We start from the raw sequence: 19,468 nt of genomic DNA, 5'->3' as shown, positions 1-19,468 counted from the left end.
ATTTGTCAGCCATCCGATCAAGCACGAATGGGTGAAGGAGCCAGGTTGAGGTCATAACCGCAGGACACCAAGCCTTATATACATTGTATGGGCACCACAGGCTTAGCATTGTACCACGAATCCCTCTCATATCAAAATGACTACAAAAGCAGCCTTCATCACAGGAGCTAATGGCTTCATCGGTAGTGCCGTGGCAAGGAAATTCTCTTCTAAAGGGTGGACTACCTATGGTTTGATCCGTCACCAACGCAGCGCACTCGAGCTGATGAGGAACGAAATTATCCCCATCGTCGGGCTTGCTAGCGATGTGGCCCAGTGGATTTCGCGTCTTCCTCCAATCGATGTCATTATTACCTGTGATGAAGACCTCTCCAACTACATATCACATCACCAGAGTCGCCTAGCGATGATCAAACAGATCTGCAAGCATTCTGCAACTCTAGGCAACTCTGTCAAACCGCTGGTGATTTTCAGTAGCGGGTGCAAGGACTACGGAACTACACCGATGCATGGCGAAGTCAATTTGGCACCACACACAGAAACGAGCCCATTGAACCCACCGGAAATCTTACGCCCGCGCACTGAAGCTGCAATTGATATGCTTCAGGGGCATGGATCCGACTTTGACTGTGTTGTGACACGTCCAACTACACTCTTTGGATTGTCAGGCAGTTTCTATTCGCATTTCTTCGTCTTGGCTTCCAAGGCCAAAACTGAGAATGATGGCGTGCTGGAGCTCCCTGCAAATCCCAACTCCGTCTTACACGGAACTCATGTCGAGGACGTTGCAGCTGCGTACTTCAGCTTGGCTACGGCTCCCCGCGAAGTGGTGCGAGGTCAGTCATATAACATCTCCGGTCACCGATATGAGACACTTGAGGAGATTGTTCCCGCCATCGATAAAAGTCACGGTATCAAAGTCAAGTACCGCGAATATCAAGAATCAGATGCAGAAACCTTTGGTCTATATGTCCTTGCACTCTTTAGATTCCCACAGTGGGTTGGATCTGAGAAGATCAGAACTCAATTAGGCTGGGCGGATACGAAACCACTCTTTCATAAAGGGTACGAAGTTTATCGTAAGGCTTATGAGGCCGCGATATCGCAAGACTCTCAACAGGTGGAACGACTACTCGGCAAAAGAGCAGCTGGAACCTTGTAAAACACACAACTGCAAAGCATGAGACCAGGCTTGAAGAGGAATTTGCTGGTTCGGTCTAATGAGACTGGTTCCAAAGCAAATATACAATTAGCCTTGGAGCTTTGTGCCCAGGGCCAGGTGGTGCCAGAAATTGAATTAGTTCACCTAAACCGCATTGACACAGCGCTTAATAGAATTAAGGCGGGTAAGAATGGGAAAGCTTCTTGTAAATTTTCAGGATTGAAAGAATTGAGCTTTTGGTTGGATCGTTCGAGAAATCATTTGATCGGTCTACGGTGTTATCTAGACGGACAAGCGCTTGCTGCGAGGGGTTCCGTACATTCTCAGCCTGCGTGCCCGTAGAGAGCAATTGTCTTGAGATTTGTACGGGACCAGTGCCCTGCTCTGGGATATGGAAAATCATCCACATCGAAGATACAACTATTGATTATAGCTAAACTAGGCTTTTCGAACCCACGGGGCTGAAGGCTTAGTCTGGCGATCTGGCGCTCCGGGGTTTACAGTAAACCCATTTATGGCAATTCAAGAACATCCAGCAGTTGACTCAAATGTGCTCATACATTCCGTATGAGGAAAGAAGATTTCCTATTTATGCAAGGTTATTCGAGTGCGACTACGCAGATGCCTCCCACGACCTAAGATATCTGTTATGAGCATGAGTAGGGGTTCCCACTCCTTTCAGAATCCGTCATTATAGACAGTAGGAAAACTACAAGAGATTCTGGTGAAAAAGACTCGACTACCTGGTAAGGATGATCAACTGCTAGCGCTCGATGAAGGTATCGGTCCACCAGACGGGATTACTGAACCTCCTTCGGTGCCATTAGGGGGACTTTCCATGGTATTGCCGTTCTCGTTGGCGACGCCGCCGCCTTTGTAGTAAGTTGCAGCAGTACTGATTTCCCGATCCTCTGTAGGGTCAATCCCGATGCTAATCCAAGCCAAGATCCCGTCTTCCAACCGGTCACCCAACAGTACGTATTCAACAAACGGATCCGTGGTGTCGGCTTCAGATGCCAGGATGTCGTCCTCCGAATTCAACGTGAGATTTCCGGTGTTTGTGTTGTATGGTGCCAAAGTATCCACCTCCAAGATCAAGTCCTGATCGAAGAAGAGCTGGCCTACATGGGAAGCATGAACAGTGCCGTTGAAATCACCAAGTAGTGTGCGATTGACCCGTGTCGTGGTCGAATTGGGTTGGTGAGTGAGGACATGGATGTGAGTGGCACGACCTGGACAGCGATTGTGTCAGTCCAAGTATCCTCGTTTCCTAGTTGAACTAAAAAGCTTACCTGTATAATGCCCAGGAAATGTCGTGTTGAACTGCACGACGCCGTCACTGTTCGTCTGCTGAATGCCTCTCAGGAACGTTTGGTCAATATTGCTAGCGTCACTGCTATCACCGTTTCCATTGGCCACGACACCACTATACACCCCGGTAGAGTTGCAATGCCAAATATCCATGTACAGAGCGGGAATGGGCTCGCATGATGATGTGTCGATTATTTGGATGTCTAGAATCAGAGGGATCCCATCCTGTCCATCGACAATATTTTCACGGATCAATTCTCCATTGACGTAGTAAGGACCTTCAGTAACATCGCTCTGTAGGGTACAGGAAGAATTATCGGCAAACAGGACCATTTCGTCGACATCCAGTGATATGGCAGAGCCATTTGCTAAATGGGAGAAGTTGTACGAGGCGAAGTCGCGACGGTGGAGGAAAGGCTTCGCGGCGAGGCCTTGTTCGAGGCGCAGGTCGTGAGCCAAAGCGCGGCGGCGAGCGATGTTTGCGGACTCGTGCCCTCGAGCCCTTAGTTTGTCGGAACATGCTCGTAATGTTTTGGGATTTCTCTTGAAAAATTCGGCGCGCTCGGCTGCCTCCTCCGACACATCGTGGCCTGGGTGACCGAATACATTAGAAGCAATCAACAGAACGGTCAGGGAAAAAGAAAGAAGAGTAGACATGACTAAGAGTTATACAGGGTCCTCTACCCACGGATTCTTGTCCATTCCCAACAGCAGTGAAGGCTCATTTATATCACACTCACAGTACAGTCATGAAAAGATGAACAAATGTGCAAACAAGAATCTCCAGCAAGACCTTTCTGCTGACGCGTATCACTCCCGCGCCAGTATTCTAGCTCCAGTCTATGTGGTACAGCCCATCTCGAGACCGTGCTTTTAAGCCTGTTATAGCAAGAATTGAGGCTATGAATGCTCGGTATTACCTTGAGCGAAAGAAGTTTAAAATCGCGAGCCCACGCAAGAAGGTTGTAAATGGGCGAATCCATGCCAAGATGTATATGTGACGGACTATGTGGAGAGGAGTGGCGAGTGACACGCACGTCCATACGCAACGATCGAGTTTGTTATTATGAATGTCCCTTCCAATGTCTTTGATTGGATTCACCGCTAGATTGGTGTGACTCAATGAGCTTTCGTCATCAGGGCATTGAGCGCGTGGCAGGAGAACAAGGAGCATGGGAGAATAGGTTACGAAGAACCTCACTTAAATGCTTAGATAGTCTTGACGGCCTCTCACATTTTCCCCACAGCCGAAAAGGTCACTATTTGCCTTTATGGCCTCCCCTTTGAATATTATAGCGCTCTTTAGCATTTTCGTCATTGTTCAAGCAACTGTCCACGTTTGATGCATGCCACGTCACATATTACGTACCTAGACATACACGGGACATACACTCTGTCTGATGCGGCGTGAAGCAATGTCCAAAATCCAAGACACACGAAGCCTCTTCTATCTCTTGTTCTTTCGCAAAACATCTACACTATCCGTGACAAGTCAGTGCTTGCTCTCCATCGCGGACGGACGAATCAGCATCAATCTATCAAGCACCGCTGAATCATCTCAATGCTGGTGTTGATTAATTATCTTAAAAATCACACACACCCACGACAGCTCGTGGCTGAAAAGGAACTGATTTCTCAAGGATACCAATTCGGGACATTTATGTGATGGCTACTCCTGTGGCGTATAAAGGGAAATCCTTCATGATGTGGTTACACTCGCTTTACGGAGTATTGCTCATGAGTATAATGTAAGACTGGCTCTTTCTCCTCACGAGCGGATCTGGCTGCTACGGTAGATAGCACGATTGTTCTCGAATCTCCAAGGAGAAAATGAGCCAGCGTGTAACCTTGAGTCGTATAAATTGTTGAGCCACCTCAGAGTGAGGTCATAAGGGCTCTCTTTCTCTTCGTTCCCGTCACTGTTACCTATCTTTGGTCCCATTCACTCTTCTCCTCAAGCTGTCTGTGCTATTTGCAATCGCCACCATCAAAGCCGAAGCTAGCAGCTGAGTGTCAGGCCGCAGGTATGGTCGGGTTCGTAACACTACGGGTAGACCCTCTAAACCGAAGGCGGATTTCCCGTTGTAACTATACCTACGAAGTATACTAGGTACTTGTATACTGTAATTAGTAATTTGTGAGAGCTTACAGCTTAAGCATTTATGTTGACAGAAGTAGTAGAAATCCTTAGCAATTCTCTCCCTGTCCAGTAAGTTCACATAGACCCGAAGTCTAAAGGGACTTCGAGCAAGTCCCTGAAGGGTGTCCATTTTGGGTGCGTATCCCTTGTGCGGCTTGGCCTTTGGCGCTGGTTAAGGTGTCGCCGTGACATAAAGTAAATGAGGTTTGTCTTTGCCGGTAATTGGTGATGAGAAACTGTTGATTCGTTCTCGATACTCAAATGTATCAACTGACGAGAATGTGGAGTAAGGGCAAAACCAGGTACAACGATCGGCAGAGTACTTCTTACAGGCCACCAGTCTTCACATCGTTTGTTAGCTCGGTCCTTAGTTCTGGGGTTCGTTTAGTCGCTTGGCCCCCGGCTTCTGCTAAGCGGAGGCTCGCCTAAAAGACGTACTCTTCCCACTGTCAACCGCGAATCTTTTCCTCGATGTTGGCCATCGGTATTCTAGCGGACTGGTTCCTCTTGTCGTAATCGACGGTCGATTCGCAAGGGCCGTACCACTCTGGCACAACTATTCTTAACCCCGACTTCAGGCATACGGTAAGTAGCCCAGAATATGATTGTGATTGGCCTTGGCGGCGGAAGGCCTGAGTGCTGATGAAGGGAACTTGGAACCCACCAAGCACGGCCGTGTTCTTGAGGCTCGCCGATCACTTGCGTCACTCGTGAGCCTTGGGTCTCTCAAGTTCCATTGATATAAGACCAGGAGCAATTCCAACAGTAACAGGGCACTATGAAGAAGGAAAAGACATCGGACTCAAAATCATCGAGCATTGAGAGCCAATATGGGAGATTTTTCAGCAACACCTCCAATTCCGGACGAGAAGATCAACGAATCTGTCCGCCAAAGCCTGATCGGAACTGCATATGAAGCATCGAGCATAGAACGGCTGACGGGAGGATTGGTGAATTGGGGATATCGTGCCACCTTGTCAAAACCTCTCCAGGATGGCACATCAGAAGTCTTTCTGAAGCATGGAGAGACGTTTGTGGCCGCAGTTCCGGATTATAAGGTGGGACTTGTTCGCTGTGTACGTTGTTCTCTAGAGCCTGAACCCCCTTTGTTTAGGACTTTGGACATAGAGCTGAGTTGTTGCTAGGCCACGGAAGCTGAAGCTCTCGGACTTTTGAGCAAGTCTCCGTTTACTGGAAAGACTGAGCCTCACGACTTGTACAACATCATCGTTCGGACGCCAAAATTGTTGCATTTTGACGAACCAAGTGCAACTCAGATCCATGAAATACTCCCCAATAGCAAGGACCTGCAGGCCTACATTCTCGACAATTACTCTTCAACTACGACTGAGGCGCAAGAACCAGAATGCCGTCTATTGGGCAAAGCCATCGGCAGGTGGCTCAATGAATTCATCAAATTTAGTATGTCTGAGCCAGGGTTGAGGCAATGTGCTAGGAACAATGAAGAGGCATCGAATATTCGGCATCATTTCAGCTACGGATGGCTTCCTGATCGCATCAAAGAGTATCCCGGCATCCTATCTGAGGATGTTCCGATTCTTGAAAAAATCTTGCAGATGGCGAGAGATGAGTTACAGGACGAAAGTCTAACACTGGCAGTCCATGGTGACCTTGCTCCGGCAAAGTAAGTAAGCGCTGGTGTTTAGCGAGTTTTCGCTGATTCTTCCAGCATCGTCATCACAAATCAGCCGTTTAAGAAATACAGCGAGACCAATGTCTTTATCATCGATTGGGAAGTCCTTCATATGAGTCCTCGACATTTTGACATTGGCCAAATGGCTATGGAGCTATATATCCTATGGCTCCGAAAAGGCATCACAGCGGGGCTTTGGATCTTGCAGGGCTTCCTTGGAGCCCTTGACGGTCTCAACGACGAATTGGCTTTCCGTGTGGCCATCCATATGGGTTCATACATTGTCTGTATGAGCCCGTTGAAACCAGATTGGGGAACGCCTGAGCAGATTGAGGGTTTTATCCAGATAGGAAAAGACATTATGGTTCACGCGTGGAACAAGGACAAATCTTGGTTCTTTGACAATCAATTGGGATGTTTGTTCAGGAGCGGGCCATGATCAATGCGGTGAACTTGGTCTACCTTCAGGGGACGTGTTCATGTTGGCGAGAAGACTAGGTATAGAAGATCGAACGAAAGATGCCAATCGCATATTCAACGAGTAATAGACCTATTGTTATGTTGTGGCGACGATCAGCAAAATTGTAAGACGTGCAAGACTTGTCATCATCAGCAGAGATATATGATATACGAACGTACGACTTCAGATCCCTTTGCAGACCCGTCCTACTCTCCTCCTGCAATCTGGATCGAAATCTCAAAGTTTGGTGCTCCCTTTCTTCAAGTCGAGTTCCCTTGTGGTCACACGAGACGATGCGCGCCATCGCCGTCTTTTGATGTGGCTTTGCTGTGTCCGCTTTATGTTTGTCCTTGGGCCAATGATAATAACTTGATACGCTCCAATCTGGGCGTCGTCAGCTACTGTACGGCGTCCATCCCCCGACTGTAGGGTGCCTGATTCCGGCATTCCCGAAGATGACTCGCTAGGATAGTCTGTCCGGCTTATCTACCCGTTGCTTACTCATGCCTCGTATACGATGAACGATGAACGATGAACGTGACCCTCTACACATCCGCATTTCAACCATCGCCCTTATCATGGGTGATTGAACTGGCCTGAGACCAAAGGCACACTCGATGAGTTACATGTTTGGAGCCCACGCATAGTGTTGAGTCAGTAGAATCAAATTGTAACCCGTCCACGGTGTTTGAAAAGTTGAGTAAGTCGACCTAGCTTGCTATCATTCTTCACATGCACATTCATCATCCCCAAATCTATTTCCCACACGACATCCATGTTGAGCCGTTCAGTTCGCCGATCCTCGCAATTTCAGCACCATCTCATCTCAAGCCCGAACCCTGGGTAGAACAACTGCCCTGTGCTCCTTGGTGCCATTGCGCTGCGCACTGCCAAGCTGTTTCCAATTTTATATGCCGTTTGCATCCGGAATGCATGACTCTTTGTTTCGTGCTGCCGATGTTTTGTAAACTTAAAAACCTTCCAACGCCTGCCCTCGAGCGTCACTCGATCGAGTACCAGAAGCCATCCCACGGCAGGAGTGTGTGTATTGTACCTAGCCCCAAGGTCCATTTGATTGGGGGAAACCGAGTCAAGCAGAGCGGCTTCTCTCTCACGATGCTTGTGCTGTGTGCCACCTGGAATCCCACTGTCGTCGACCCTGACTACTTCGCAGTGGAAGCAATCTCTAAAAGCTCTGTGCCGATACTTGTGCAGGCTATTCAATCATATCAGTCAGCGCTTCACCCAAAGGGAATTGTCGTTGCAACTTACCGGACTGTTGAGCATGTTCTGTCGTGCGTTGCGTCCTCGCTTGATGTGATTTTTCAGGGCGCTCGAGTCAAGCGGCTTGAGCAATTCGAAGCTGCACAGAAGGTTGCTGGAAACCGACATCACGGCACCCCAGTTGTCGAATTCTCCACAATACTGCGTATGTCAGCACACCCACTCGCGTTCTTAGCACTGTCATCGAACTTACATTGGGTGCCGAAAACACCGTGACCAGGAGTCTATCATTGAAAAACTCGTAACCATCTTCCACCACCATGTGAGCTCGACAGACCAGATCGAAGTCATGTCGGGCCAGGAAGTCCACGATAACCTTTTTGCCAAAGCAATAGCTGACGCCCCGCTCGTTGGACTCCCAATCCTGATCCATGTCTGCTGGATCACTCCAGAGTAAGTCGTTGAGCAAGCCATAGTCGGGTACATCGGTGGGGCGCGCAATCTGTCTGATGTCGTCCATATGTGAGAGGCTGGGCGATAGACCTCCATGCACACAAAAGATTTTGTCGGCGACGATGGATGCAATGGGTAGACAGTTGAATGTGTCGATGAATGTCTTCCATATCTTGATATTGCACCTTCGTTTGCACTCGTCGTAGAAGCCGTAGACTCGAGTGACGTTGGCGCATTCGTGGTTGCCGCGGAGAATGAAGAAGTTCTCAGGATACTTCAACTTGTAGCAGAAGAGTAAAAGAATTGTTTCGAGTGACTGTTTGCCTCGATCAACGTAATCTCCGAGGAAGAGGAAGTTGGAGCTGGGCGGGAAGCCACACATTTCGAAAAGTCGGATCAAATCATTGTACTGGCCGTGGATGTCGCCCACAATCTTGACGGGTGCACTCAACTCCAACAGCGCGGGTTGCGAAAGAAGGACTTCGCGAACAGCAGTGCAGACGGCCGTGATCTCGGCATTCTTTAGGCAGACAGCCTTGGTGACCTTGGTCGAATATCCAGCGTCAAGCAATCGCGAGATCATGTCGTCCAAATCCATGTCGTTGACATCTCCAATCCCCATTCCTCCCCCAGGGGAGGCACCCGGCAACTCGGCGAGCTTGGCACGGAGAGATGCCTTTGTCTCGGGGGCGCGGGGATTGATCTGATTCTCACGCTTGACTAAGATGGAACTGCCTGCCTTTTGGGTGGAAGAGTGATGGTGGGCTTGATGGGGGGCCTCGTCGGAGACCGCTCCAACCTCACCGGTGCGCTGTGCGCGATCGACAGATCGATGGCCTTTGCCCACAGACTTGGACTGGGTGGGCGAAGGTGGACGAGCGGGTGTGCTTGGGGACGGTGCATCGTCATCATCGGTGGGAGATGTGGGGGAATCGACATTGGTGTATTTTTCTTTGGTGGCTCGCGAGGAGCCTGAGCGACCACTTGCAATGGAGCTCGCATCTGCTCGGTCGCTGCTGGAGCCATCTAATCCAGAAAGGGCCGAGGCTGATGCTCTTGGACTGTCCGTAGACTTGTCATCGGAAGAACTCTTGATTTTACTTCGGATCGAAGACCTAATTGACCTCGAAGAGCTTTCTTTGGTATCAGACTTGGAGATGGATGGGTATTGCTGGAGGGTATCGGGGAGGTTTTGGGAAGATGAGCTCTTTAGAGGAGTTCTCGATCCATCGCTGCTCTTTGACTGTTGTTGGCCCATTGAAGACGCTGCTTACGTCACAGGAGGGCGTCAAGGAATTGGACCGAGACCGGGAAAGGGCGCAAGAAGAACGGGTCAAGGAGGTTTGAGAAAGGAGATAAGCAGTCGCTTTAAGGGATGCGTTTTGGCGATTTATTCTAGCGGGCCTCGAGACCGCGCAGTGAGGGTAACCAGGTTGGATAGGTGGTGAATGAGGACAGATAGGGTTATGACCATTACCACACGGTCAGGGAGGTCGTGGAAAAGGCGTTGAGGGGCTTTTTGGTGCAGGGGAGATCTGGGGGAGATCTGGATGAGGTTTGATGGTCTAGCTGAGAAAGGGAGTCATATGTCAGTCGATGAAGTTCCTGGGCCCAATCAACACGGCTCGATGCAGGCAAACCTGAAAAATGAGGTTGCAGAGAAGCTGGGAGCAGTGACTATGGATTGAGGTATGAATGAAAGAGTGAGAAGACCCGACTATGGTGACGAGTCGTCGCATCGGGTGAGGGTGAAACACTTGCGTCACTGGGGCTGTTTGGATTAGATACGAGGGAGGCAAAAACTGACCTGGTATGAGCTAAGGAGAGTGGATCGCAGACGTGGACAAAGTCGGAGACGCAGAGACAAAGAGAATGTCTGGCTATGCGATGAAGATAGAGGATAGAGGACTGGTAGAGCATACAATGCAGATGGGTCCAAGGAAGTGGCCGAACTCGATAAAAATGACAAAATGCCTTGGAGTGGCACGAGTGGTCGATCTTGGGTAAAGCAAATGACTGGTGGGTGATGATAGACGAGACGGAGACGGCGTGGGAGGGGAAGGGGAGGGAGGGGGTGAGTGACAGGCTCGAAGGGTCTATGGAACCCTGGGCGTCGGATAGTGAGGATTGTGGTACGTACCCAGGCAGCCAGGTACCCTGGATTGACAGCGTGGAGATCCCTGATAACCTAAGGTGCTCCTAGCACCTTTGGCATCTTAGGCACCGTTTTAGTGACCTTATGTATGTCCTGGTCCCTTGGGTTACCGATCATGGAGAAACCTACCGGTGCCTGGTGGTAGCCCCGGGGATTACGGACCTGGCAGATCAGATACGAGTAGTGCTTTGACTAGGTACTTAAGTACCTTCGATGCAAACCTTACAGAGTACTGTGCTACTATGGCCCTAACTCCTGTAAAAGCCGCGGTTTCTTTGTTATTTGTTCTGATTAGGCCGCCCGCCGAGTTGGACTTTTGGGATAACCACAACCAGCAGTCGTCACAGAGTAGGAGCCAGGGAAGAGAGACGACCACAACAATGGGCTTAAAGACAACTGACACTTCGGCTGGAAGATGCCTTTTAGGTAGACTGCACCGAGGACCTACACATCCCCGTTCTTGCGCAGTACTGTGCGACTTGTACTCTGTACGCAAACGCATACCAGCATTGGCAACTGCCGGGGGGTGACTAATAATTAAGTGGATGGAGCCTCCGTACGGAGTATGTTAGGCAGGCGTTGCAGTTACAGGGTTCGCACCTTCCTTTCACCAAAACCCGCGTCGCTCCTACCACAACTCTTGTGCCAATCCAATATTCCAGGCCCCAGGGCACCCACGGCACCCACGGCACCTTCTCAACTTGTGCCCTTGTTGAAGTATGCTTCTCCTCTTTTTATCTCCAGACTCCTTCTGCATCTTCGGTTAATCAGCCTGACCATCCGCTCCTTGGCACCCAACTAGGCACGGAGATCTTGCCCTTGCACCCATCTGCTCCAAGGAGGTTTGCGAGGCGATTGGACGCGTGAGCCTTGGCGCTAAAGATAACCATACTCCGTACGTACATCTATACTTCCACTGATAAGTTACACCATGGGGCTGCACCAACCTGGATATGCTTCCAATAGTCGAAGAGGCCAGATCCAAGGGCTGTCAGTCTATCCGCCAGAATGCATCTTATGTGCAAGCCGTGGCTAGGCAACAATATGCTTGAAAAAAGCAGGTTCCATTGATTACAATACCCGTGCACCCATCATCGTGTTCGGATACTGAGTCCGTGAGACACCCCCGGACCATCTCTTCTCTCCTCCACCTCTACTTTAGTGATCTGTTTGCCAGGAACCACAATCAGCCCGACAAACCTTGATGTCATGTCTGCTCGGGCTGTTTGTCCAGTGGCCATGGCCTGCTGGATTGCTGCTTCTTCGGCGGCCTGAGAGGGCATTCGATATTCAAAGGCGTTGGACAAGATCATGTTACTGTCCTTGGCAATAATGTCAGCCAGCTCTGCATTTCTTGAAATATATCGAAACCTACCCCGTCTGTGCAGCGGAATGTGCCGGTGAATAGTCGTCCTGCAACTATGTCAGCTTGGGTTGTATACCTCATTGCTGACTCAGTCACCGTCTGGAATCGCCACTCGTAATGTTTTACCAACCAGTGACTCGAGAAATTGGGTTGCCTCGCCGATTTCCATCTCGTTGGCGCAGAGATTTCTCTCTAATGACTCAGTTAGATAGAAGGTTCTTGTCCTCGACACCAGGTCGAATCGCCTGCTCCAGAGAGGCTCTCATGGAGGACAGAACAAAAGACATGTGCTAAAGTCCACCAGAAGCCTACTAAAAGATATGCGTGTCAATGGAATGGAGAGGAAGGAGTCAATCCAGCACGTGTGGATTATATCTCTTGGCATATCGGATAATCTTATTTTTCCGACATTCAGCCTTGTATCTCATCTGAACCTCATGTACACTTCATTTCAACTCTCAGTCCAAGATCGAGCAGTTTCTATGACGCTTTGGCACCATGAAGGTAAGTCAACTACTGAAGACTACTGAAGCTCACTGAAGCTCTTCCACAGCAGAATGCTCCTTCTGCCTCACCTCACTCCCCATCTGGGATCGCACTGTCATGTCGTCTTCTTCCTTCACATCCCCCGTCAGTCGTTCCCTCCGTCATTCTTTTCTATCCTTGGTCGTTCTCTTCGTCGCTCTCATCCACAGCCAGTCGTTCTCTTCGCAATTCTTTTCTACATCCATTCGTTCTCTTACCGAATTGTCTGCTTACTCCTACGGACACCCATACGACCATACTCTTTTTCACCTCGTCAATGTTTAAACAATCTGTTATATATATTAGCCGTCCCAGCATGCAAGAACAGACACCTTCGAGGCCTCCAGTCCATTCCTGGACCGAGTATGAGAGGCTCATATTGGCTGTTGCAATTCGATTCTACAACTGCAACACCCAGCAACTTCTTGCGATCTTTAATGCCCTACAGATCGACAGACTTCGAGCCGAAGGGTTGTCCACTGGACTTCCCCACTCATCCATGGTTTCTCAGATTGCCGATCTACGGATCACATCTCGTGGCTCAGAGTTTCGCAAGGTCCTCTCGATGGATATTGAGACTGCCCGCCTCATGTTCCGAAATGAGCGAGATACCATCGAGGCGGCAGCTTTAAACCTAGGGATCCCACTTCAGCTAGGCTTTCATCCCACTGCCACACTCTCAACGACTCAAAAGAGAAACAAAGACTCTCTAGTGTTGTTTGCATCCCCAGCCCTTCAACTTGGTACCCTACCCACTGAACAAGCCCCAAGTCCAACGCCTCGCCCTCGCCGGCAAGTTCACTCAGGCGCAAAATTCCATGAATCCCTCAAACAATACGTTGAATCTAGGGATTCAAGTTCCGATCCCACATATTGCCCATCCAACTCCAACTCAGATGCTTCAGATGCTGACGTGGAACCTTGGAACTCTTACTTGGACTCAGAGGACACAGATGGTGAAGACTCTGATGTAACCTTGGAAGGTCAATCCACTTACAATCCGCGACATCTTGATCACTTAGACCCTTCTGGCCGCATCCCAGCTTTACTAAGAGTGGCATTTGATCTAAGAGGAAGACCTTGCGCGGTAAGACCGCGCCTTCTCTTTCGGGCATTCGATACTGCTCATGGTTTGTGTGCCAGGAGGTTCCTTGACATATCGACACCCGTTTCTGGACCACCTCAAGGTAGGAAGGATTTGAGAGATTTATTCCTACAGCATTTGTCCGAGGACAAAACTTTCTCGTCTCCATTTCTCTCTTGGGCGGAAAACCCAAGACGAGCGATGAAGATGATCTGTGAGTCTAAACATGAAAAGACGCAACTCTCTCTTGCCGTTGTAGACTACAGCATGCTTGAAGAAGAGGTTGAAACACGCTTCGGCCGACCCATTTGTATCTGGCTAGTTCCAGCAATTTGCGACAAGTTCGGACTTAATGGACTACGCAAAATACATGATTCCTCAGCGACCCAAGGAAAGCCAAAGAATTACACAGGCCGCGGAGAGGTAAGAAGTGTCATGGCCAGCCAACTAATCAGACTCAAAGCTGACCAAGCTCCAAGTTCCTCTCTTGGGGTTCTGTTACCGAGCCTGCTGTTGGAATATTAAACCGTGATGCAGTCCTAGAACTGTCCAGCTGCATGGAATGCCTGAGGCATAACAAAACTGTTGATTATCAAGCAGGAGTCTTCATGTCAAAGGTGAGAGATCTTCTCGATATCATTTTTCGATCGAGATTAACATTTTACAGTATCTGAGAGAAATCTCAGAACCTTATCGTCAGATTGTCGCGTACAAAATGATTCGAGCGTTCCAAGTTCGGACCCCTCTACCACTTTCCTCTTCTGCAATGTTCAGGGACTTTGTCGCTGGTGTGTACGGGGACCCCTTTGGAGAGAGCGCTTCCATGAAAAAGGTCAAGCACATTACAAATAGCATGGCTGGACCTCAGACCAACCTGCTCAACACAAAAGGTGCTCGGTCGGATATTCAGTCTACAGTTTCGGTTGACATTCCACGACGGTCAGCGCCAAATCAGAAAGAGCATAGCAAAGCTGCCGCTGTGGCTACAGATTCGGATGCTTTCGAGATACCAGAACAGGATCTCCTCGACGCACAGTTCAATAGAGACGGTGCAGACTTTGGCATCCAGGTCGAAACTACGCCTCCAACGGATGACGATGTTGCCTCGGAGTGCAGCTTGGAGACAGATAAGAAAGCACCACCGCAACGATCTGATCTAAAGTGGCATTTGGTTGATGATCACCAGAGCTATAGAATACTCAACTTCCAGAGTAGCCAAGAGACAGTGCCAGCGTGTACCAAGAGCGAAGCAGCCACCGCAGAAAACACATTGAGTCCTGAGCAACCACCTCAGCCAGTCCAGGAAAAAGCCGACCAGAAACCATCTTTGGTAGACAAGCTGGTTATAAACTCCCTTCGGAATTCACCGCTACCACCGCTACCACCACTACGAGACAACCCTTCTAACAAGTCGGATATGAGCTCAATGGCGACGGCAGCCAAGAGAATCAAAACTCAACAAGGAGCTGTCACACCCGATCACTCATCAAATGCACAGGAGGAGAAGATTTACACTCACAAGAGTTCATCGATCAAAGAATTGACTACTTCTACAACGACAGTGACATTGTCAGATCAGAACGACGACCACCATCACCACCACGATAACGTTGAAGATTCTGATATTGAAATCATCGCAACCAGGTCAGGCACGCGACATCTTGAAACTCGGTTCCGAACTCATACTCTTCTGTCCATCCGCAGTCGATCAATCTCCGAATCCAGGATTGTGAGCGTAGCAGCTCCTATGCATCCTAGCCACTCGAACAAGGCAGTCGTCCAACCTCCGGCTCCGGCTCCGGCTCCTGCTACAGCTCCTCGTCTAGCAACAACGAGCAACTATTCCTCCCGCTTTAAAAACATGAAGCTGAGAAAAAGACAACCCATACAGTAAGGAAGTACTGCCATGTGGTAGGTGCCGAGCATAAAAACCAGAAAGGAAACTGGGATGTGCTGGGATGACAGAGTCGGTCAAGACGCATGTTCAAATACATCGATCGACGTTGATGAGATAGAGGCAGATAAGCTATAGCTACGAGTACATTACATGTCGGCAGGCATGTATATTAGGGTCTTATGCAGTTGACGACATGTGCGGAGGATCATGGAGCAGGTATCATCTTCTGTATTGCTGAAATGACAGCCTAGCTTAGCTATCTACAGACGAGACAATAAAATTGTGTCCTATGATGTTATATTAGGTATCTTGCAAACGTCCAACAAGAGAAACAAGTATACGAATACGAGTTGAGTGCAGTCAAAGTAGGGCAAGCGTAAAGGATCTGACCTGGCTTTGCTTCAAATTCTTCCAATCGTACATATCTGGGACCATCTTATCCTACAAGTGAACGTCGAAAAAATCGAGCTCGAGCTCCTCTTGCCGTGAGCAGAAGCCGCTCGAATCATCGCTCCTATATTACTCATTCCAAATCCATCTGATCGACCCCAATCGTGTGGGTGTCGTATCCACGCAATGTCATCCATGATTCGTGACTGATTGTCGAAAATCCAGAGAAAGCCGTTCTTGAATCTAGGCTATTCATGTTGTTGTTCGGCTGTTGAACACGTCTTCATCTACGGCGTCATCGTCTTCATCCAAAATCGTGATACTCTGTACTCGCTCACCCCTTCCCAACTTTACAGCAGGGAAGGCATCAACTTCCTCAATCTCATCCTCTTCGTCATGGCCCTCGAGCCCCCCTCCACCGTGGCCAGGATAATCATCTTCCTCTTCCTCTTCTATGATTTGACTTTTACGCTTGCCCGTATCAGGTCGATGAAGTCCGTTGGTCATGCCCCGAAATCCTCGATTGATTGACCCGTCTGATCCCTCACGGTGCCTGTTATTGACTATGGCGGGACTGCCGATAGCTGCGGGAACGCCTGAGCCCGAAAAGAAGGCAGCGTTCAGTCCAGGGCCCTTGAATGGCGACTTTTTGCGTCGGGCAAACATGACACCAGATCCAAAAGGATTAGCTTGTGGAGTCAGCGGTGGGCGTAGGCTATCATCGTACGTGCCAGAGACCGGGCGGGGCTGGCTCGTCAAATCGCCCTTGGCATTCCTCCCATGGCGAATATTGGATGAGAAGATGTTGGTCGTTGGTGTGGCTGGCAACACTTTGATAGAAGAGTGTGGAGACCGTGCAACAGTCTTAGTTCCAGGGCTATTCATTGTGTCGATACTATTGGAACTTCGTGAAGATGCTTTGCTGTGTGAAGTGTGTCGAGGCATACTGCGAACAGAAGAGACAGACGAAGATGTTGATTTGCGACCGCGAAGGCCAGCCGAGCTTCGTCGATACGAGGAGCGAGGCGTCACAGGAGATGGGGAAATGGAATTGCGTTGGGTCCGGGCTGTGTCGATTCGGTGACCCCCCGTGACGACGCCTGAAGGCCGACGATTGGTATTGGAGGTGATTGGGGTGAGCGCAGATCCCACAGAAGATCTGTTGGACAGTGAAGTCTCACCGCCTGGACGTCCGTGGTGAGCCAACTTGGTTGGGGTCAGGATGGTTGAGCTGCCATTAACAGACTTGTCCAGTCTCGTGCCGCCGGGAGATCTTGCCCTCTTAGTAGACTCAATCAACCAGTGCTTGAGCGCGGTGAATTGGTTGAGAAATTGACGATTGCGCAGTTTGCCCCCACGTCTCTTGTTGATTCCATTCAAAGGAGCAAGGAGCTCGGGATTATTTGCAACTATTTGCAAGGTACTGCTCCGACGCTGTCGCTCCTTGGAAGGTAATGGAGGCCTGGAGGCGCTCTCGGAACGGATTGAGTCTTTGTCGATTGGCGGTGGAGGTGTGGCGGTGCTAGGGGACTGTACAACATCACCTTCGGGGAGCTGGGGCAAATCAGTCACCAGAATTTGGGGGGTGCTCCGGCGTGATGTCCTTCCACGACTCCCGCTTCGATGAGGGGTCTCATTGGGAGGAACGCCTTCCTCATCAACCTCTACGAGGGTCGGGGCTATCCTCTCCAGTCGACTGCTGGCGCCGCTGAGGCGCCTTATGATTCTTAGTTCGGCTTCCTTCTCTTTTCGTTTCCGTTCTCTTCTGGCCTGTTTGCGCGTCTCTTTTTCCATGAGCAACGCCCACCACCCGGCCAAGGTATCGCAGCGTTGGGACAAGACATTCTCGATGACAAGATCAATATCGACGCCAGCGGCCTTCATACGTTCCAGAGTGTCCTTTTCCAACTGGGTGGTGAAAGCAGCGGGTTGAGTGAGCTTCAAGATTGCGTGTTGTTGTGGGGCGAACTCGGCGAGGAAGGGGTCGGCCAAGATTTCAGCAAGTGAGGGCCGGTGCAAGGGTCGCTTTGAGAGTAGTTTGGAGATGAGGAGTTTGGCGGACTCGGGAAAGCCAGGAGGATAAATGGGATCTTGCTTGAGGATTTTTGCTTTGGTGGCAGCGTCGTCGTCCTCATCGAAAGGGAGTTCGCCTTTTAGGAGAGCATACAGGATGATGCCCAGGCTCCAGACATCAACCTTTTCGCCGGCATACTTCTCGCCTTTCAGCATTTCTGGAGCACTATAACAGACAGTGCCGCAAAAGGTCTGAAGATAACTTGCTTTCCCTTCATACTCCCTAGTGAATCCGAAGTCGCATAGTTTGACGTTTTCATGTTTGTCGAGCAAGACGTTTTCCAATTTGAGATCTCGATGGACGCAGGATTTGCTGTGAATATATGTAACAGCTCCGACCAACTGGGCAAAGATTTTCTGGGCGGTCTCAAGAGGGAGCGCACCTTTCCGGCAAAGGTAATTGTATAACTCGTCGCCTAGCCAAGGTCAGCGGATGAGGAGGACATGGGAGAGGGAAAACGGACCGGGACAATACTCGAGGGCTAGCCATACTGACGACTCTGTGACTATAACTTCGTATAAACGGGCGATATGGGGATGGATGAACTGGCGGTGATGGTGGATTTCTCTCGCAAGGTTGGCATCTTGCTTGCTGGAGGCCTTGAGAACGACCTTTGAGCCATTGGTGAGATTGTGTTTGGCAAGATAAACCTTGCCAAAAGAGCCCTTGCCAACAAGTTTGCCTATTGAATAATTGCCGACGGTCTTGAGGTCATTGGAGGAAAACTGACTGCGCAAGTGGATTAGAAGGGTGACATGGTGACAGATGAGGGACGTTTGAGCTTACTCGAGCAGTTCAGAATATGAGTTTGCAAGCTAGATGGAAAAAGTAAGTATGACAGGAAATTGAGGGTGAAGCGAGGGTGTACTTTTGTCTTGTGGTATTGAAGCTCTGCTTTATTTCTCTGGGCTTGCATTCCTCCAGAAGGATGGACGATATGGCTTGGAAGAGGAATTCATGAGATGGCTCGAGATTGCGACGGGTGTGGCTGACATGTGGTTGCGCAAGGAAACAATATGAGTAATGTTACGATGAGGACGGTGTGGCAAGCGGTCAGGATGGGCGCATGTATGGATGAGTGGCGTAGGCAATGGCTGATTGGTGTGAAGACGCGAGACTCGTGGCCGGACGAAGCGAAGGTAATGAATATAGAGGGTTGGGTGGAGTGATTGACGTAGGAATAGGGATAGAGGTCGGCGATATGTGGCAGAGGATGATGTCTTGCGTGGTCAATGGCAAGGGATACGGTAGCAAGTAGAGTATCGTCTAGTGTTGGTGGTGGGATAGAGATGGGATGGAGTTGGACGCGCACGAAGCACACGATGAGGCGACTGCAGGTTCACCAGACCAACGCAAGACCTGCCAGACCATTCCATTGAGGTACCTTAACGTCTCTGCGTACCCTTGTGCATTGCGAAGATCGTCTTAATTATTTGGATTGGCGGTCAAGGCAAGGGTTCAATAATAATGGGCCCTACATGCCTATCCACCCTCCCACCCTCCCAGTGTCTCGGACACTGTTGCCCTATAAGCGTTCTCCAAGGACTAAGAGGCACGAACGTCACTTATTAAC

General features: G+C 49.7%; 4 protein-coding genes across 8 annotated transcripts; 1 reads left to right on the top strand and 3 right to left on the bottom strand.

Annotated features, from left to right (window-relative positions):
- The first annotated feature begins 36 nt into the window (after positions 1-36).
- PV10_02435 (uncharacterized protein) lies at positions 37-1,689 on the top strand. Its single transcript, XM_016366751.1, has one exon. The coding sequence runs from the start codon at positions 137-139 to the stop codon at positions 1,160-1,162; it is 1,026 nt and encodes a 341-aa protein (XP_016226269.1). The 5' UTR covers positions 37-136; the 3' UTR covers positions 1,163-1,689.
- A 5,645-nt stretch (positions 1,690-7,334) lies between these two features.
- PV10_02434 lies at positions 7,335-10,440 on the bottom strand. Of its 2 annotated transcripts, XM_016366749.1 has the most exons (4): positions 10,212-10,440; positions 8,205-9,973; positions 8,000-8,152; positions 7,335-7,943 (listed from the first exon to the last, which is right to left on the bottom strand). In XM_016366749.1, exons 2-4 carry the CDS (start codon positions 9,660-9,662, stop codon positions 7,914-7,916), a joined length of 1,641 nt encoding a protein of 546 aa, XP_016226267.1. In that variant the 5' UTR covers positions 9,663-9,973; positions 10,212-10,440; the 3' UTR covers positions 7,335-7,913. The 2 variants fall into 2 exon arrangements, with proteins under 2 accessions (XP_016226267.1, XP_016226268.1); XM_016366750.1 differs by lacking the exon at positions 10,212-10,440 and having other exon boundaries at positions 8,205-10,064.
- A 932-nt stretch (positions 10,441-11,372) lies between these two features.
- Positions 11,373-12,250, bottom strand: PV10_02433. Of its 3 annotated transcripts, none has more exons than XM_016366746.1 (3): positions 12,022-12,250; positions 11,935-11,972; positions 11,373-11,881 (listed from the first exon to the last, which is right to left on the bottom strand). In XM_016366746.1, the coding sequence occupies exons 1-3, from the start codon at positions 12,092-12,094 to the stop codon at positions 11,651-11,653; spliced, it is 342 nt and encodes a 113-aa protein (XP_016226264.1). In that variant the 5' UTR covers positions 12,095-12,250; the 3' UTR covers positions 11,373-11,650. The 3 variants fall into 3 exon arrangements, with proteins under 3 accessions (XP_016226264.1, XP_016226266.1, XP_016226265.1); XM_016366748.1 differs by having other exon boundaries at positions 11,935-12,008; positions 12,056-12,250; XM_016366747.1 differs by having other exon boundaries at positions 11,935-12,250.
- Positions 12,251-15,776: 3,526 nt separating this feature from the next.
- PV10_02432 lies at positions 15,777-19,294 on the bottom strand. 2 transcript variants are annotated; one of them, XM_016366744.1, is made up of 4 exons: positions 18,764-19,294; positions 18,682-18,710; positions 18,359-18,624; positions 15,777-18,310 (listed from the first exon to the last, which is right to left on the bottom strand). In XM_016366744.1, exons 1-4 carry the CDS (start codon positions 18,809-18,811, stop codon positions 16,074-16,076), a joined length of 2,580 nt encoding a protein of 859 aa, XP_016226262.1. In that variant the 5' UTR covers positions 18,812-19,294; the 3' UTR covers positions 15,777-16,073. The 2 variants fall into 2 exon arrangements, with proteins under 2 accessions (XP_016226262.1, XP_016226263.1); XM_016366745.1 differs by having other exon boundaries at positions 18,682-19,294.
- Positions 19,295-19,468: the final 174 nt, after the last annotated feature.

Source organism: Exophiala mesophila, assembly GCF_000836275.1.
Source record: "Exophiala mesophila strain CBS 40295 unplaced genomic scaffold supercont1.2, whole genome shotgun sequence".
In the NCBI taxonomy this organism is placed as follows: Eukaryota; Fungi; Ascomycota; class Eurotiomycetes; order Chaetothyriales; family Herpotrichiellaceae; genus Exophiala; species Exophiala mesophila.
The sequence above is the reverse complement of the archived record's forward strand: the minus strand, read 5'-3'. Positions and strand labels throughout refer to the sequence as shown.

Bases quoted from the DNA above. Each gene is read 5' to 3' on its own strand.
- PV10_02435 (XM_016366751.1), top strand. From the start codon at position 137: ATGACTACAAAAGCAGCCTTCATCACAGGAGCTAATGGCTTCATCGGT.
- PV10_02434 (XM_016366749.1), bottom strand. From the start codon at position 9,662: ATGGGCCAACAACAGTCAAAGAGCAGCGATGGATCGAGAACTCCTCTA. The intron at 8,153-8,204 runs GTAAGTTCGATG...TGACATACGCAG, and splicing joins CGGTGTTTTCGGCACCCAAT to TATTGTGGAGAATTCGACAA. The intron at 7,944-7,999 runs GTAAGTTGCAAC...ATGATTGAATAG, and splicing joins AGAACATGCTCAACAGTCCG to CCTGCACAAGTATCGGCACA.
- PV10_02433 (XM_016366746.1), bottom strand. From the start codon at position 12,094: ATGGAAATCGGCGAGGCAACCCAATTTCTCGAGTCACTGGTTGGTAAA. The intron at 11,973-12,021 runs GTGACTGAGTCA...ACATAGTTGCAG, and splicing joins ACGAGTGGCGATTCCAGACG to GACGACTATTCACCGGCACA. The intron at 11,882-11,934 runs GTAGGTTTCGAT...ATTATTGCCAAG, and splicing joins CATTCCGCTGCACAGACGGG to GACAGTAACATGATCTTGTC.
- PV10_02432 (XM_016366744.1), bottom strand. From the start codon at position 18,811: ATGCAAGCCCAGAGAAATAAAGCAGAGCTTCAATACCACAAGACAAAA. The intron at 18,625-18,681 runs GTAAGCTCAAAC...CCACTTGCGCAG, and splicing joins TCATATTCTGAACTGCTCGA to TCAGTTTTCCTCCAATGACC. The intron at 18,311-18,358 runs GTCCGTTTTCCC...GACCTTGGCTAG, and splicing joins AGCCCTCGAGTATTGTCCCG to GCGACGAGTTATACAATTAC.